General features: G+C 35.4%; 1 protein-coding gene across 2 annotated transcripts; it reads right to left on the bottom strand.

Moving 5' to 3' along the window:
* Positions 1-562: 562 nt before the first annotated feature.
* On the bottom strand, positions 563-16,740 carry LOC114293474 (protein ORANGE-GREEN, chloroplastic). 2 transcript variants are annotated; one of them, XR_003640072.2, is made up of 9 exons: positions 16,342-16,717; positions 13,998-14,112; positions 6,730-6,846; positions 6,470-6,556; positions 5,986-6,062; positions 4,757-4,884; positions 1,944-2,007; positions 1,586-1,722; positions 563-827 (listed from the first exon to the last, which is right to left on the bottom strand). XR_003640072.2 is itself a non-coding variant. In XM_028237549.2 (8 exons), the coding sequence occupies exons 1-8, from the start codon at positions 16,542-16,544 to the stop codon at positions 750-752; spliced, it is 942 nt and encodes a 313-aa protein (XP_028093350.2). In that variant the 5' UTR covers positions 16,545-16,740; the 3' UTR covers positions 563-749. The 2 variants fall into 2 exon arrangements, 1 of the variants encoding a protein (XP_028093350.2); XM_028237549.2 differs by lacking the exon at positions 1,944-2,007 and having other exon boundaries at positions 16,342-16,740.
* Positions 16,741-19,395: the final 2,655 nt, after the last annotated feature.

The raw sequence follows: 19,395 nt of genomic DNA, 5'->3' as shown, positions 1-19,395 counted from the left end.
TAAGAAGAGTATGGAAAATAAAGTATAAGTATGTAAAAAAAAATATTAAAAAGCAATTTTCTTTCTTTTTTTTCTTTTTCTCTTTTGCCCCTTGTCAAATTGAGGTCTTTATTTACAAAGAAAGACTTTGGAAGATAAGTGATGGTTGGCAACTGTTTTTTTTTTTTTTTTTTTAGCCTTTTCTTTTGGCTCTTTTAAAAGAAAAAAATAATTATTAATAAAACTAATACATTTGATAAATACTATAAATATATATGCTCTGTCAAATGATAGTAGTTTTTTATTTTTATTTTTTAGTAAAAAATAATCAAAAGAAATTTCTATACAAGTGATTGCCAGTGAATTCATGTGATATCTTTTTATCTGAAAAAAAAAAAAAAAAAAAAGAAGAAGAAGAAGAAGAAGAGGAGACAAAAAGGAGTACGATAATTAAACACACATGAAGCATCTAGTGACTATTTTTGCCATAATCATACAACAGTTTGGTTATATGTGTTACTAGTAAAGTTAACCTGGAATCAATTAAACACACATGAAGCACAAACATTCCAACTAAGAGGAATTTTACAATGAAAATTCTTTGATCAAGACAAATAATAATGTGTGTTTTACATTTGTAAAAAGGGGTATTGCTTGTCAAACAATTTGTATACACAGAATACGCTAAAAATATGTACACATATGTATCCAATGCAAAACAACTATACATCTCAAATAGTACAAGTAGAAGTAGGAAATGATATGTTTTTCTAATCAAAGGGATCAATCCGTGGATCGTGCTCGCTTGCCATTGCCATCCCTGTACAGAGGCACGTAGGGCACATGACCTGCAAAATGGAAAGGTGTTTAAGAAATTTTTTTGCATAATTCTCCAAAGTCGCAATTTGGAGACTGCACGTATTATCACTACAAGCTCCTCACTAAAATCATGATTTAGCATCCACCTATTAAAAAATAATAATAATAATAATAATTTGCATAGGCATCTTAACATTGGCAAAGTTGCAAGTTTGGCAATTGCTTTTTTAGTTGTTTTTTTGCTCACATGTGTTATCACTTTTCTTTATTAACATAGTGATTTTCTCGACTTCAAAAGAACTACAAAAGCACCTTAATACCCTTCTCTACTAAGGAAATAACAAATAGCAACCAACACAAGCCATCAATGTCAACTCAATTACTGTCAAGGGATTATCCACAAAGCTAATCATTATGATGACTTCCACAGCTCCGGTAGGGAAACAAAGATATAATCAAACAGGTCAGCTTATGAAACCAACAAAAGAGAATTAAGTCAAGCACGTTGAAGTCAGTAATCTAGCTCAAAAAATAATCATAAGAAGGGCTTCCAAGCATTCAAAATTAAATCTTTCCTTTTCCTGATAATACAAGAAGACATCTCCATAATCTTTTCATGGGAGTATCTCACAACCATTGAGGCGGTTTTCATGCATATAAGCTATATACATAATGCATGGCACCTGGAGAATGGGCGATCCTCCAAAGTCCCACCCATAGCAAATGTAAATAGATCATATATGACATGAGGAAAATAAATATAATAACTGAAATCCAGATGTCTAACCTTTCCAGCACCGGAACAGTTTGAACATCGTTCAGTTTTAGGTGGTGATAAGGGCTGATCTCTAGCATTAACTGTTGACTCCGGTTCAATAAGGACAAGTGCTCCTGAGCTTGAACAACGAGCACAAGCAAGATATCCTGCATCAATTAGATGAGCAGCATATAAGCACACCAAGTATAGATGTCATATTTTATAACCATGGGTTCAAATATGTGCAGAAGTCATTTAGTAGTCAAGAAGAAGAAAAGAGACGAAAAAGGAAAGAGAAAAGAAAAGACTAAATTCAGATTATTGGACAAGAGTTCCAATTGCAAATCCTTCTATTGTAACAAATAGTCTCCTATGATTATCTTCTCACCATTCCAACCTAGGAACAAAATTCCATTTCTTTTCCATCGAAACGACAGAAGCGTTTCTGTTTCCTAGAAACCAAAATGAAACATTAGTGAAATACCGAAATACCCAATTTTTTAACCGAAATATATCAAAACAATGAGTTGTTTCAACCACCTATTAAGAATATTTAAGAATTTTCATTTCTATTTGCCTCTTTTTATCAAAAGAAAATTTTGAGAATAAAGAAAAATTGTTAAAATTATTAGGGAAATTGAAACTAGATAGGAGAAGAGGAGAGATAGAGAGACAATAAAACAAGCATGATTAAATCGCTTTTTTTTTAATCCCTACTACTAAAATTTTGCATTTTTCTGAAGTATTTTCTTATAGTGGCACATCGACCCTAACTAAGCCCTTAAGCCTTTTTTTTATTTTATTTTATGAGCTTCCATATTCATAGACATCAAGACATTTGTTGGATAGCATGATATACAGTGTACCCATTTCCTAATAGCTTAACTTTTTGGAAAAATTGGTGACTTAACATGGTATCAAAGCTTAGGTTGACAGAGATCTTGGGTTCAAGTCTCTCCGTCGAAATTTGGTATTCTGCCTCCATTTAGTTTCTTCTCTATTTGGTTGTTTGCACGTGAGGGATGGTGTTGGATAGCTTAATATACATTGTTGGACCCATTTCCTAGCTTAAGCTCTAGGAAACAACATACCAAACCAAAATTTTGATCCTTGGTTCCAACAGAACATAGGGGTGTGATCATTAAGGTTGTGTGGATTCCAGATTTATGGAGGGAATATGAAATAAATACTTCTTTTGTTTGGTTGTGATGGAAAAATAAAAGAGAAAGGACCAAGGAGAATCATTTTTGTTGAGGAACGCCAATGGGACACAGGGAGAAAATTCATAAGACTCCACTAGTCGAGGTTTGCATTAGTTGGCAAGGTGGCATCATTGATGGACTTTTGGGCGTCAAAGCCATCATTGAACTGAGATGGAAGATGGTTACGGAGCAAGTGGTAGTTGACTGAGAAGATGACAGAGGGGAGGTCACTGGCAAGTCGGTGGCAGAAGTTGTGATGGGCTTGAGTTTGGGGCAAAGAGCATAAATCCACCACACAGCTCAGCCAATGACACTGTCTTCCTCCAAATCAAAAACAGTGCGCTCGATCTTAATCCACAAGGCACAAGCTATCTTCTCTCATGTTTCAGGAAGTTGGATTGCATAGAAATATCCTGACAAGAAGCATCTCTCTCACAAATAGCCCTCAATGTTTGAGTCAACCTTTGATGGATGGCGCAATTCGCATCGGATTTAACTGTATGATCCAAATGGGTACCAAAATCACCGCATGGAAAAATCCAAACTTTATTGCCTGGAAACAACTCTTTTTTTCTTTTTCTTTTTTATAAAATGTTATTTACAATATCATCAATTGGAAAAACAGCGTTTTAGCTTTTGCAATGAAGAAGAGCATAATGGATTCTGAAAGCATCAATTTCTATTCTTAGTTTTCATGGACTGCAAGAGCTTTCAATCCATAGGATGAAAGCAATACAATCTCCATCTACCCTTTCTCTCTAGAGATTGAAGATCTTTAAATCACAAGGTCCAGTTTTGGTTCACAGTTTTGACCCTCTCTTTTTGGAATCCATTCTATTCCTACATATTTATATCCATATGCATGGGTTAGAAATCACGCGTGGTGTGATGGGTTTGGGAGTAGTGAGCTTATTGGTCATGGTAGACAATTTCTTGAGAAATGTCTATCCATTTCCTCCTCAATTTAATCAAACAAGAGCATGGAATTTGGATTCTCTCATTTCCTTCTCCTTTTCCTTTACTTTTCCCCATCTATTTCCTTTCACTCAATAAATCTAGAATCCAAACACTTAGAATAAGCTGCAAATAATTTCTACACGAACTTTGGTAGGAGCAGAAATATGTACGACAGCTTAGAAAAGTTAGAATAAGGTGCCTAGAATTGAGTTTTGCAGTACGTTTAGGTTTAGGAAAGCTGCTAATGTAGAGTTGCGAAAGGTAGAAACTGAGATTAGCTTAATTTTCATCAGCTAAAATTAGCTTGATTCTGAAACTCTTGGGTTGATGGATTTCCAGAGGGAAGTAGCTGGAACCCTCTAGACAGCAGCTCTTTTAAGGTACTTTGGTGGTAGGGGAAAGAGATATGGACAATACGGATTAAAATCAGGGTTGTGGCTTGGGTATTGAAACAATAACCCAAGAACAACACTCCTAGTAACCTGCAAAGAAAATAAGAAAGCAAGAAGAGAGGCTTAACCTCAAATGAATTAAACAAAATCTCACAAAGACAATATCAATTTTCTAATACTCAACTCTTAATTGAAAAGAAACATTTTGTGCATAATTACAAGTTGCAAGAGTTTCCCAATTTTATTAGGACTACAAGACTTCAGTTTAGAAACTATGAAGTTTGGATGATTCAGAATATTTTAAACCTAATGTAGACCATATATTCCAAAACAGACAACTTAACCCATATTACTGGTAGAGTAAAAACACAACTCGTGTTCATCAATTCTTCAGTTAACCAAAATACCCTTGACTTAAAACATTAAAAAAATAAAACATAAACAAAAGCAACGAGCAGTAAACTAACTCTAGATAAACTACAAATAAGACTGTAAACATAACCATGGATACTTCACTTTGAACTGGAAAAAAAATTATTGCATGGCGCAGGACCCATAGGCAAGCACCTATCTCAAACAAAGATATTAAACCTACAGAGAAAACCTTAAAAATGGGTTTCACAAACTAGGATTTGTTTCAAAATGCATACCGGTTCCAAGACAATACTTGCATCTTTTATCCTCTTGCTGTTTTACATTATTTATTTCAACGACCATCAAGGCCGAGATCACTCCAACAGCTCCCCCAGAGAATGATGCGACAATAGGATCAACCTCACTGCAATTCCAACAACAGAAATCCTAAGTACTAAAAACTAGAAGCAACAGTGTATACGCATCAGTTAAATATATCATATCACAGAAAAGGTTAAACAAAGCTCTTAACATCTTAAATTCTGGAACTTCTAAAACCCTGGAAACAAAATTTAAACTTTCAATTCTATATCTGTGCTTGTAATATGGCTGATATATATGCTTTAAATTTCTATGTACTTTTATTTTCAAAAGAAAATTAACAATCAACTTTAAATTACCTTCCCCCTCACTCCACTCCCCACCCAAACGAAAAGAAAAACGAACAAATAAAACTACTCAACTCTACAAGCCTTAAACCCAATCACTTAGGGTTGTCTACATAAATTCGTTTTCTATAGTTGGCTCTATGGAAACTCATATCCTCCTTCAAGTACCAAAAAGATATGTAGAATAAAAAAATAGGGGTCTTTCAGAATATTAGCTTTTAATTTTAATACAATGATGAACATGTCAAATCATATGAAATGCAAAATGAATGAACTATGAGTAATGTTGTTGTGTCTTACGCCTTAGGGACCATTTTGCACTGAAGCACCTCTCCAGAATAATGTAACACAAATGCTATGTAGATGGAATGACAGTGCAATGTTAAGATGAGCAACAGTTCTTTAGTTGAGAATAGGGCAACCACTGGCAAGCTTCCATCCATATAACTTATAAGGTATATAATTGCTATTTGGATGGTGGTGAAAAAATGGGTAACGAATGAAACTGTACAAGAGCAACACAGTTCGGTCTCTGAATCTTATTAACAGGTGAGTTGACCTTGCATTGTCTCAATTATTATCTGTCATTAAAAACTTCACATAATCTTTTCTACTATCCTAAATGAATCAGCAACAGACACATATATGATTCCCAAGCTGAATGACAGATTATATATCTTCCTTGTAGTTTCTAAGACAAATTACCCAAGCTAAACAAGTAGTCTGAAGGAGTCAAATGCACAGACAACAGATCATTCCAAACGAATCATCTGGTACAAGGAATTTTAAGTAAAACGCGGAACAATCAGAACTTACAACAATGGAAATATATATGGTTACATTCCATAAATGAGTACCTCAACTGCATTGGCAGATGCAGACTACGAATAAAATCTTCATATGACGTGCCTCCTAGTCCCAATTTCAGCTCCAACTGAAATAAAATAAGCATTTGAAAGGGGAACTGGTTAGGGTATGGACAGGATTCATGCCTTTTTAAGAACAAAGAAAATGTCAACTTGATCTCATAACGTTGTTCCTACAACCCTACTAGTTTGTAGACATCCCAAGACTGAGGTAAACTAAAGTATTCTAGCTTTTTACACTAAGTTTGAGTGTTGGTCCTCAATAAGGTTTTAACTTATTTTATACATGTAATAGAAAATTGATGCACAACATGCAATGCAAATAAAAAGGGGGGGAATGGAGTTTTGCATGGAGCCCATTTACTGCATCATCAAATGATGTTTAGGTCTGATTTGAGACTTAATATTATGTTTCCTGTTAGTCACTGGTTAATTTACTACCTTGATTCTAATATTCAAGTGAAAGAAAACTTACAATTGGTGCTAGAAGTCCACCAAAAAGGATAATCCCGGCAATAAGAGAGAAACAGCTAGCATAGTACAGCTTAAGATTTGCTGAGCTCTGCATGAAATATATTTGTCAATCATTATATGAAGAATCTCTTGAAGGGAAGCAAAGGAACTGAATTCTGTTTATTCATAGACAACAAGGGTAAAGATATAGATAACGCGGAACAAAATTTATGTCATTGAGCCGTTGCAGAAGGAGTACAAATACATTGTAAGAAACCTTACCAATGGAGGCAAGAATGGAATGAATGAGGGAAAATCTGGAAGTTCATTTTCTTGTTCTTCCTTTAGAATTCCAAGTTCAGCACTTTTTATCCTCTGCTGTATCCGCAGCCGGCGAACCTATGAAAGTTTTTTTGAGTGTACAAGTATTAGATACATGATGCCAAAACAACAATAACTCTTAAGTATTAGCTACATGAAATAAATTTGTCAGCATGCTTCCAAAGGTCTCCAGGTCAATGCCCATTTGAAGGCCCCTCAAGCAAGCTGTGAAATTTTTCACAAATCACATTCCGGTAGGTCCCACATAACGAGAAACTTCTTTTGGCTCAAGTTTTATTTTCCAAAAACACTCTATGGGTATCTATATCGTACTTGACACGTGGCGAGCCCCACGGGTGTCACATCATCACCATCATACATTCATGTGGCAGAGCTCTAAGGCACTACAATGAGTTAGGGCTGTATGCCTAGCCTAAACGGAGGCAAACACACCACCAAGTATGAAACAGGACCACAACTCACTTTAATAGAGTTGGCTCACCTAGAGCTCTCCATGGTCCGTCATGACTCATAAGAAATATATTCTTTGCCCACTTACCCCAACTCCATAACAACATAGTTGGACCCTTGGCTCACCTATGTTCACTTAGCTACTCAGGGTGCTCACCCACTTGGATGCCTAGGTTGGGAACAGGACCTAGGCACCCCCGCTTGGGATCATTGGAGGATTGTGGATTGGAGGTTAAGACCTCGGGATCATCAAGGTCATGTAACTATCTCTCTGTTGTGACAGTTCTACCTTAGAGAAAGGAGACGTTGACCTTACATCCACACTTGTTGCATATATGATGCGCCTCTCAAGACATCATACCTACGCCTGTAACTCCTATGATGCAACCTTCCCAAGGACTTGAATCATAAGACAGCTAGTAGGGTTGATATCACCATTATGTCGGGTCGAGGAGAACTTGCCACCTGTCTCTAGATTGATTGGGCTCCAATACTCCTGGAGTCTATATAACAGTATCATAAGTGCAGCCACAAGAACAACAAGAATCATAACAACAATATATACAACGTGTTCAAGGTCTCTCACTGCCACCCCTTGCCTCTCTAAGCTTGTCGTGGTCTTCTCCTCTTCCATCTCCAGTGATCTCAAGCCATTGAAGTGCCCGCCATCTTCCCAAAGGCCAACAACCGATTGCCTCTAACCTCACTCACCCACACACTCTAGTAGCCTCCATTCCATGTCTGATCAATAGGAGATCAAGCGAGCCACCACATCAAATTACAAACTAGTAGCTAGCACTAGAAACCAGTCGTTTGAATGGGCAACCGAAACCTGGCCTAATTAGGATTGCACTTTATGATTTTATTATAAAACAGTAACCTAATTTCTCATGCATGAAACACACACAATTTTGAGAGACAAAACTTAGGTGTACTTGGCTTTACTTTGTTCTCTTGAAATCCATTGTCTTCCCAATCAATGAACTAGATCTTTTGTGAGAAAAACATTTGAGAGTTTCATGATTGAGTGTGTAGATATTAAAATTTTTACAAATAAAATGTTCTTTATTAGTCAAAATTAAAATGGTCAAAGTCTCCCAATAGGTGTGGGACCGACCAAAATTATGGATGCCAACCCATTTAAATTATGGGTCACACCAAAAAAAACGTGTTAATCCATTTTGACAAATTGGTTTAAACCGAAGGTGTGGGGCTTGCGAAGATATTTTGTCAAGATTTGGTGAAATAATTCAAATTCAAATTTCAATGCAAATTATTTCCATAAAGTGAGATAAATTTCTATTTTTCTTGGAAATTAAAATAAATTTTGGAGTGTCCAAAATTGTCTCTTTTCTTGTAAGCCTATAAATAGAGGCTCTCACTATTGGGACACACTCATTTGGCTAAGGTCTTGTAAGCACCTAAGCAATCTCAAGAATCTATCAAATTCTCTTCTTAAAATTCTCTTTGAAAACTCTTCAAACCTAAAATGAAGGATTATTAAGCACTCTAAATTGGTGCCAATCCTTTTCAAGTTACAAATAAAAATTTGATCTTTTCTTTCAAACAGATCATTTCAAAGTTTGTTTGAGATCAAGCCATTCAAGCCCTCGATCAAGCATCTTTTCTTCAAGTTTCTCTATGCGAAGACTTGAAGAAATCCATCAACTTGCTCGGTTTAACAACAAGCTTCTACAACCATTGGACTGTAGCTCATCTTGGAGATTGAATCAGAGGATTTGTTCATTTTGTAATAGAGAAAACCATAGAGGATTGTACCTACTTTATTATAATTAATAAAAATTGAATATTTGTGCTACTTTTTCACATCTTTATTGTAGGACACAAAATTCGTGTGTACAAAGTAATTTTTCAAAAACCCACAAACATAGTTGCATCTCATATGGTCATACTCATCCACTTACGTTGTGTAACAGAGCTGCAAAAAGTGGAGATTGAAGTGAGGTGTTTTGCTTATCAGTGGTGAATCAATGAGTTGTCTACTGAGTTAAAGCCAGATGAAGTAGAGCACGATAGGGCTGGGCATAAAAATAGCCGACATGTCCAACCAACCCGATCCAACCCTACCCGCAGTGATTTGGGCAGTTTTGACTAATGGTTAGGGTCGGATGCAGGTCTATTTTAGAGAGAAACTCGGGTTGCGGGTTAAGTGGTTGGACCCGGAAGAAACCAACCCACCCGTACATTTTTTTTAAAAAAATTTAAACCCTAGCAACACAACAACCACACGCTTCCTTTCTCATCTCTTCTTTCTCTCTTCTCCTCTCTCTTTGCCGACTACTGAAAGTGAAAACCTTGAAGAGAATAGATTCAACACATTCATCAGGTAATATATATACATACATCAATCATCATCATCTTCATCATCTATATATTTATTATATATATATATTCATTCATGTTGACTCAGTTTTCTTGAAAGCAATGGATTCAACATATATAAATGTATATATATATGTATATATTTTCATTAACTCATATATATACATAAATTTCTCAAAACCCAATAATTTAATTTGAAAATCATAGTTTTTTGTCTAAATTTTCCAAAATCCAATAATTTTCATACATATTATTTTATTATTAAATTTATTTTACTATTTTAATAAAAATCATGCATACAGAGTGAAGTTTTTGAATAGAAATTTGTTAGTTGTCAAAGAAAATTTCAAGGAAAATGTTAAAATCCACCTACTCTCCACCTACTTCACCCACTTAAACCTACTCCACTAAACCTAACCCACTACACCACTACCACCTCACCTACTCCACTAAACCTAACCCACTACACCACTACCACCTCCACTTCACCTACTCCTTACCTACTACACACTCACCCTCTTCTATATATAGGAATCATGAATCATTGTAATAGATATAACATTACAACAATCAATAATACAATCAATATCTATACAATTCTCTATTTCTCTTTATACATTAAATTTTTCTACATGGTATCAAAGCAGGTTTAGAACCTAGTATTTTCGCTTCCCCGGCGGGCGGCAACCTCACCTTAGCCGCCCGCCGGACCTCAACCTATTCCACTGTCATCTCTATCAATACATATAGCTTCCAGTTCGCCGCCACCAGAGGCGACTTCTCTACATACAAAGATCAACCACCTTCTCAACCTTTTAGTTCTACTACTGTGACCCTCTCTATGATGGTTTTGGTGTCTCTGCAATGTGGGCTGTTCTTACTATTGTTGTTGTCTTTGACTTCTCTGTGGGTGCAACACTTGGAAGGGGTGTAAATAGGGGTTTTGCAACACTGCTTGCTAGTACTCTTGGCGTTGGAGCTCATCGAATTGCTAGTTTTTCTGGAGAAATATGTGAGCCCATACTACTTGGGCTTTTTCGTCTTCATACTAGCTGCAGTAGTGACATTCATAAGATTTTTTCCAAGAATGAAAGCAAGATACGATTATGGGCTGCTGATATTTATATTAACATTCTGTTTAATATCAGTATCTGGTTATAGAGATGATGAGGTGTTAGAGATGGCCCACAGGAGGCTATCCACCATACTCATCGGTGGTGCCAGCGCTGTGATTGTGTGTGTATGCATTTGTCCATATGTGGTGCTGGTGTTGTCAAGGGCTTCCAGCCATCTATCTATCAGGCAAATAATGGTGGGGCCAATTTTGTGGCACATGGTTAGAACCTTTTCAGAGGACTACAATGATTTGAATGTTGAGCCTTCGTTTGGAGAGACCAATCTCGACTTTGAAGGCAGAGAGAGGAGCACTAAGGAAAGCACACCCATTCTTCTTTTATTTATTTAATCACACTCACCAAGTTTGTTTCACTCTCATTATCACATCCATACACACCGGTATCATGTTGTCTTCAACTTTCTTTTATTTATCATTTTAAAATACACCCTTATCATGTTGTTCCCCACCTTCTTTACTTTATATATATATATATATATATATATATATATATATATCTCTTTTTATTATATTCTATTACTCAAACTCTCCTCCATTTGATTTTAAAATCACTTATTTTTTATTTATTTTTTCCAAATCACTTTTCCTCCTTTTTACATACCCCCACTTTATTTTTGAAACAATCACCCTGATATTTTTCATATAATCCATCTATACATATTTTTTTTATCTATTTTCTTTCTCCCTTGTTTTCTTTCATTTTATTTTTATTTTTTCAACACAACACTCCCAAAAAAAAAAAAAAAAAAAAAAAAAAAAAAAAATTTACAAACTTGTCATTTCTTCATGCCGGGGATCAACCCCGATTAGCATTTTACACCAAAAAAAAAAACAAAACAAAACAAAAAAAAACAAAACAAAAAAAAAAAAAAAAAAAAAAAACACACACACACACACACAAAACAACCACATCCACAGGCGGGATTTTGCTTCTCTACTCTGCTGCGGGTCGCTTTTTCTTGCCTCCGTCCTGGGCGGCCCTTGCCGGTGCTGCCTCTGTGTTTCCCGCACCCACTCCACTGGGCACGATCACTACTCCCTGCTCCTCCACTGCAGCATATGGCGGACCTCCAAATCGGAACATAACGGTGGCCTTCCGCTTCAGTTCCTTATTTTCCGCCTTTAGCACACTTATCTCTGCTCGCGCATCCTTATACATGCGTTGGAGCAGAGCCAGTTGGGCGTTTAACTGCTGCACCTCATTTGTCCTACTCTGCAGCCGGTGCGACAAGTTTGTGACCGCAGTCATGGTTTCCACACATGACTTCAAAGTATACTGATTCGCCTCAATATCTGATTGCGCTGCCATTCTTTGCTCCACAGACCGCATAGGAAAGGTCAACGGAGCAAACTCAGGGGCGTTTGGTTGAGGTTCAAGGGCAACCGCACCGGTTATCTCTCTTGTGGACTCGTTGAGGTCAGGAAAGAGAGTAAGCAGACCACGGGAAGAAGAGGCCATGTTCTGGGTAGCTGGACGGGAAGAAGAGGCCATGTTGCTGAGTGTTTCAGAGACGGGTTGGTTACAGAGTATTACAGAGTTTCTTTCTCAGCAAAGGAAGAGTTGTTTTCAGAGGATTTTCAGAAGTTTTTTTGTCTGCCTCTGCCTCAGCCTCAGCCTCAGCATCAACCTTGGTTAAATAGCGAGGCAGCCACGCGTATCGCGCGCCACTTGACGCCAGACGACAAACGGGCGCGCCAGTCAAGGCACTCACGTGCCTCGCCATCATGTCCGGCACATCTTTTTATGACTTGGGCTCGCCTTTTGATGGCACGTCTTTTTATGGATTGGGCACGCCTTTTGATGGCACGCCTTTTGAAAGATTGGGCACACCTTTTGAGGGTGTGACTTTTTAGGGGTCCGACAAGACTTTGTAAACTGTCCCGACATTTGATTCCGGTTAGCTTTTCCATGGGTCCGACAAGACTCTGTAAACTGTCCCGACATAGATTCCGGTTAGTTTCTACAAGGGTCCGACAAGACTCTGTAAACTGTCCCGACATTGATTCCGGTTAGCTCCTTCATGGGTCCGACAAGACTCTGTAAACTGTCCCGACATTGATTCCGGTTAGCTCCTTTATGGGTCCGACAAGACTCTGTAAACTGTCCCGACATTGATTCCGGTTAGTTTCTACAAGGGTCCAGCAAGACTCCGTAAACTGTCACACCAACTGTCACAGCATTATCTGCTACAACGGTCCGACATGACCCCATAAACTGTCTTCTACATCGGTCTGACACCGCCATCCAGTGTCCTCTACACCGTTATGACACCACCATACAGTGTCCTCTACAACGTTATGACACCCCCATACAGTGTCCTCTACAACGTTATGACACCACCATCCAGTGTCTTCACCAATGGTCTGACACGACCATACAGTGTCACATATCCTCTTTTATTTTTATGTATTTTCTTATTTTGTTCCTCTCTCCAAACTCAAGTTGGTTAGTTCCTATCCCCCTTGAGTTTGCGGGGGGCTGTTAAAATCCACCTACTCTCCACCTACTTCACCCACTTAAACCTACTCCACTAAACCTAACCCACTACACCACTACCACCTCACCTACTCCACTAAACCTAACCCACTACACCACTACCACCTCCACTTCACCTACTCCTTACCTACTACACACTCACCCTCTTCTATATATAGGAATCATGAATCATTGTAATAGATATAACATTACAACAATCAATAATACAATCAATATCTATACAATTCTCTATTTCTCTTTATACATTAAATTTTTCTACAGAAAACAAAAATTTTAACCCACCCAACTGATCTACACACACCCTTGAACCCGATTAACCCACCTGCACAAACCAAAAACCGCATTCCTAGCGACTGCAGATCAAATTCTATTAACCCACAATACTGCGGGTCGGGTCAAACCCGTGACCCAATCCGGCCAAAACCAGCTCGTGGGCAACCCTAGGGCACGAGCCAGAAGCTTACATGAAGATTACTTGAGTGAGGTTAATCCCACTTGTGTTTTTAGTCCTTTCGTCTTGAACCTTGTACTCTTTTGATTCATAGTGGATTTTAGCCGGCTTGATGTTCAAGTGATTCTTCCTTTGGAGAGCAATGTTCAAGGTCTTGCACATTAAAATTCTTGCCTTGGTACATATATATATATATATATATATAACACTACACCCAGTTTAGTCCCCATTGTTATGCAACATAAATCTTACCTTCGCAAAACTAATGAAAAAAATCATTACAGTATCGTCAAGGATGCCAATGAACAAAAAGTTATACCTCTAAAACTCACCTCCTCCATATGCAAAAATATTTTGTTTCTCCGGCTTCGTACATTATCTAGAATTTCTTGCAGTTCCATTTTGGCAAAATCCCTCACTGTTTCGGGTCCTTCAATAATACAAAACCTGCACCCAAACACACAACCTTTGACAATAGCATGTAACGGCATGTCACACCTTAATTCTTTGTGGGTTTGTTTATCTTAGCCATATGTCAACAAGAAGATCAAACATGTTTCATCCAGCAATATGTTGGAAATTAAGGCCATCTCCAGCAAATCATGTTATTTCAATTGTGATAATGTCATATTTTAGCATGTTATATTGTCAATTTTGAGAGCTCTGCTCTGGCACAATTCAATTTCTACCATACGATACAATCATACGTACTTAATTATAGGTATTCGCAGTATCTTTTAGGGTAAATTACAAATACACTCCCTGAGATTTGATTAAAATACGAATCGCCTCCTGTGGTTCTGGAAATTACGTTCTACCCCCTGAGATTTCTAATTTCATAATAAATAGCTCATTTTATTAATAAATCATCAAGTCAATTAATAATTTTTAATGATGTTAGAAATATGTTTCAATTAATAATTTAGGTAATTTTATTATTGTATAAGAAAGCAATTATAGATTTCATTTTTTTAGTTAATTCTGTTAAATAAAAATTTCTAACAAGGGAATATTTGTAATTTCTCAAATCACAGTGGGCAATTCTATACTTTAAGCTAACCTCAGGGCAAGTATTTGTAATTTACCCTATCTTTTATTTTATATATATATATATATATATATTTGTAATCCAACAATTAATATTAAAAATTCAACTCATTAACTTAATATTAAAATAAATTAAATAAAATTTGACAGTTAGTATTTTATGATGGAATTCCTTCAAATTGTACTTTGAATTAAAATTGTTCTACTATGAAAGTTAGTATTTTTTTTAAAAATAGAACATGCCATGCGGATGATCCACATCTCAAAGTCAAGTGCTGATGAGAACCAATCGACTAATTGATGGGTTTAGATTTGTTTAGACTATAATTAATGGATACTGTGGTAGCAATTCTGACCGGGAAGGCCAGGGCTATTGGGCTGCCAAGATACATTGTGGGCCTAGGTTGGGCCATCTTAATGGCCTAAAATAAGGACCAAGATGGGTGGCTAAGCAAGACCAATCAGAAGCCCAGTGGGCTTGGGCCCAGTCTTCGACTGGTTGAATGGGCAAGTTGTGCAAGCCCGGTGGGCAGATGGGTGTGGGCCGAACTGGTCTACATATCAACCGGTCTACCTATGATATGACCGGCTTGGTTATTGGGCTACTCTCATTATCAATAGGAACCGAGCCGAATAAAACAATGTGCTCGGCCGATATAGCCAGTCAGTCCCGTTTGGTGGTGCAATTTATCAGTGGTAGATGCGTGCATGATGCTAAGTATTTGGGATAACCATTAGCCACATGGATTGGAGTTCGTTCATGTTAGACTAGGGAAGTGATAAATGAATCTATAATCTCTGTACCTCTAATTTCTTTTCCCCATCGTGATTCTTTCAGGAGCAAATTATTGTCAGAGGTCTAAAGAATGGATCATGTATTGTTCACGTGCACAGAAATCTGTGTAAGTACAAATACCTTTGAGCCTTGTTTGATTAGCAAGATTAATAGTTGGGGGATTAACAATCCATATTGTTAGTGTAACATTGGTTATCTAGTTGGATTAGAGAGGTAATAATTTCTTCCTGTTCACGTTTATTTTGCAATATAAATAGAAAAATATGATCTCAATTATATGTTTGTTTTGTATTATTAGTTGTAGGAATAAAAAGTTTGCCAATTTTGTTGGATAGATCATCTATCAAAATCTAATCCGAATAACAAAAATTGCAACCAAACAATCGAATGTGAGTTCCATGGTTTAATAATTCCAATCCTATGTTATAATCCGTCCAACCAAATAAGCTCTTGTATCCTAAAATAGTTGTGTATATTAATTATTAACTTTATTGTATTTATATTTGTTAAAAAAAAAAATCAACTTTTTTCGGGGCAATATAGAGCCATTCAATAGTCAAACATTCATCGTCCTAAAATTGGGCATGATACTCCTATTGTGCCAAAATGTAGCAATAGCATGATTAGATAGCAACTGTTGGAGTTGCTCTGAGCAGTCAAGTTCCAAACTACTCAAGAAAAAACAAGAATTGTTAATCTATCTTCTGTTTTTTTTTCCAGCTGAACTAGAAACAAGTGATATCACATATAAACTTCAAATTCAAATTCAAATTCAAATCAAAACATAACAAAAAAAATGCGAATATATGTAGAATAGTATAGAGATTGGTTACCCAGGGGCGTTTATATCGGTAGAATCAGAATCAATTGAAGGAGCAAATGAAGAAGCCTCAGGTTCGGAGGCCATGGGTCGCCATTTGTGGGTGGATTTGAGCTTTACTTGAAGGAGGAATCTTGAGTTTTGGAACACTGAATTGTGGGGAATCAAAGTCGATATAGGGCAAGAAACCGCCAGAATTCTACCTGAACAAACCATCTCTAACCGCCCCTTCTCTCTCACTCTCTCTCTCTCTACAAACGCATAGCTCTCTGTGTCTTCTAATGGAGTAGAATGGCGGAGTGTATCTTTTGTCGGTGAGGTCTCTCTAATGCGGAAGAGAGGTCGATACGCGTTTGGATTCTATTGGCCTTTCCGTTTTTTAAACTCATATTTTTTGAAAAAAATTAGTCCTTTTTTTGTGTAGGAGAGATTTAAATTTATTTATTTTTTTATTAGTTAAGGACTTTAAATAAGATTTTTCTATAATCATATTAGAGAAATTTTAAAAATCTTTTGTGAAATTAAAGAAATTTTACTGTAAAAATTTAACTTTTTCTGTGTCGAGACTGAAATTTTTTTGAGTCTGGCGAAATTTCTCTGAGTCAAATTTTCTCTGTGAAAATATTGACAAACCTTAACTACTATAAAAATATTATATGTCCTTTATCTATCAAAATTTTTTTAAAAAAATTCTCTTATCTTTTATGGAAACAATTATTAAATACTACTTAACATTTAAAAATAAAAAATTTAAATAATAATAATAATAATAATAAAGGTAAATTACAAACGATTTTGTTAAGCATTTATTAAGGATGCATTAAATACTATTACCACTCTCATAGAAAGCAAAAATTATAAATATATTTTTTTAGAGACTAAACTATCATTTTCTCTAATTCCTTATATTTTAAAATTATATATTTTTCATAATAGATTTTTTTTTTTAAAAAAAATTATCATAAAAGTAAATGCCTTTATTTTAAATAACATTTTGTAGAATTTGTTTTAAAATTTTAAATGCCTTCTATTTTCAATCGTAATTAAATTATATAGTGTAAAGAAAATAAATTTAAAAATTAAAAAAATAAAAGGGTATATAATTTTTTTATATTTGTTACAAAAATAAAGGACATAAAAAAATTAAATATCATGAAAAAAAATAAAAGGCATATAATTTTTAATAATTATTGTAAAAATAAAGGACATATAAAAAATTTATTAAAAAAACCACAAAACATATATGACTTTTATTTTCCTTTTACACCATATAATTAATTATGATTCAAAATAGAGGATATTTAAAGTACAAAAAAATTCCATGAAATGTCATTTAAAAATAAAGACATTTACTTTTATGATAAAAAAAAATGCTTAAAAAAATAGTAAATTGTTGAAAAACTAAGAAAGGTATAAGACATTAGGTCCAATGGATTTTTTTTTATTGGTGAGAGGTTCACCTTTTGTGAAATATTGGTAAGAAGTCACATTGTTTGTTTTGAATGACATTTTATTTCTAATTTTAACCCTTAATTTATCTATTGACCTTTTTTTTATCTGTTGACTTTTTTTTGACTGTCTATTCAATTTTTTTTCTATCTATTCAAATTTATATCTATCTGTTTAATTTTTTTTTACCTTATCTTTGTTATTTTATGATATTTTTAATTCAAATTTTATTCCTATCTATTTAATTTTTTTACTCTAAATTTTATATGTTGAAATTCTATCTATTCAAATTTTTTTAATTTTTTCTATCTGTTAAGGTATCAAACAAAACCAAATCCTATATGTTCAAATATGTCTTCTCTCTATCTATGTCTCTTACTCACACGTCTATTCAAAATCATCATCAATAACTAATCTTATCTGTTAAAATTCTATCTGTTGAATTTTTTATTATATTTTTTCAAAATCTATCTGTGTGAAAATGCCATATGTTTGAAATTCTTATATATTGAAATACCAAGCCAAAACGAATCCTATATGTTGAAATATAGAGCCAAACCAATCCTATCTATTATAACACAAAGCCAAACCAAACCCTAACAAATACTCAACAACAAATCTATACTGATTTGAGTATCATCACCGACAACATTCATCATCAACAACAAGAAGAACAAGAGATCAACAACTACCACAAAAAAAAATTAAAAAAAAATCTATAAATAAAGAGACAGATACATACACATATATGATAACAACAAATCAACTACAAAATAATAATAATAATAATTTGTAAAGAGAGAGATAAACACATATACATGTATACATACATATATACACATACATACATTCGAAGAACCTAGCCAATATATATTTGAAGCTAAATACGTGTATATTAGAGCTTAATGCTCCAGCTCCTACCATTGTGCCGCCATGAACGATGGCTAAAACCTTGATTTGGATTGCGAAGCCCATGCCGGCGTCCATCCTTCATATCTATGGTTACGCGATGTGATTTGGTTCCAAATCTAGTAGAGAGAGAGAGAGAGACGGGAGAGTGGCTTTGGTGAAGACGATTCTAGTAGCGATGATGGCAAAGCTGATCAACATAAGAAAAGAAACTAGTGGTTAGCACCAGGGGATGACTTCTCAACTTGGATCTTGGCACCGAAGACCAGATATAAAGAATAGAGAAGGGTTGTAGTGCCTAGGGTCTTAGACCCAACTTGTTTATGTTAAATGGCAACCGTTACTTTATACTTCCAATTTTTTTTTTTTTTTTGGGACTTTTGAAAGTTGTGAGTTGCATTTAACCTTTTAGTTATTATAATTGAGACCTTCTCCTCATTGTTTAGAGTCTTGATTGATGAGTTAACATGTTGGTTAGGCAAGATTAGACCAAGAATGCCAAATTCAAAATTTTATTTTGAGTAGTGTTCACTCTTTTGCCTTTTTCTTTCTCTACATTTTGAATCCTAATGTAAGGCTAGAACCATTGGAAAGCTTATATTCGGGGCTTCAATTTTGACATAAAATTGACCATATTTGAACGAGGGAGATACGCTTGTTTGAAGTTAGTTATCAAAAGCTGTATAAGTCAAATCTGCACGAGCGGAAT

Source organism: Camellia sinensis, chromosome 8, assembly GCF_055761805.1.
Source record: "Camellia sinensis isolate YWXY chromosome 8, ASM5576180v1, whole genome shotgun sequence".
Classification (NCBI taxonomy): Eukaryota; Viridiplantae; Streptophyta; class Magnoliopsida; order Ericales; family Theaceae; genus Camellia; species Camellia sinensis.
The sequence above is the reverse complement of the archived record's forward strand: the minus strand, read 5'-3'. Positions and strand labels throughout refer to the sequence as shown.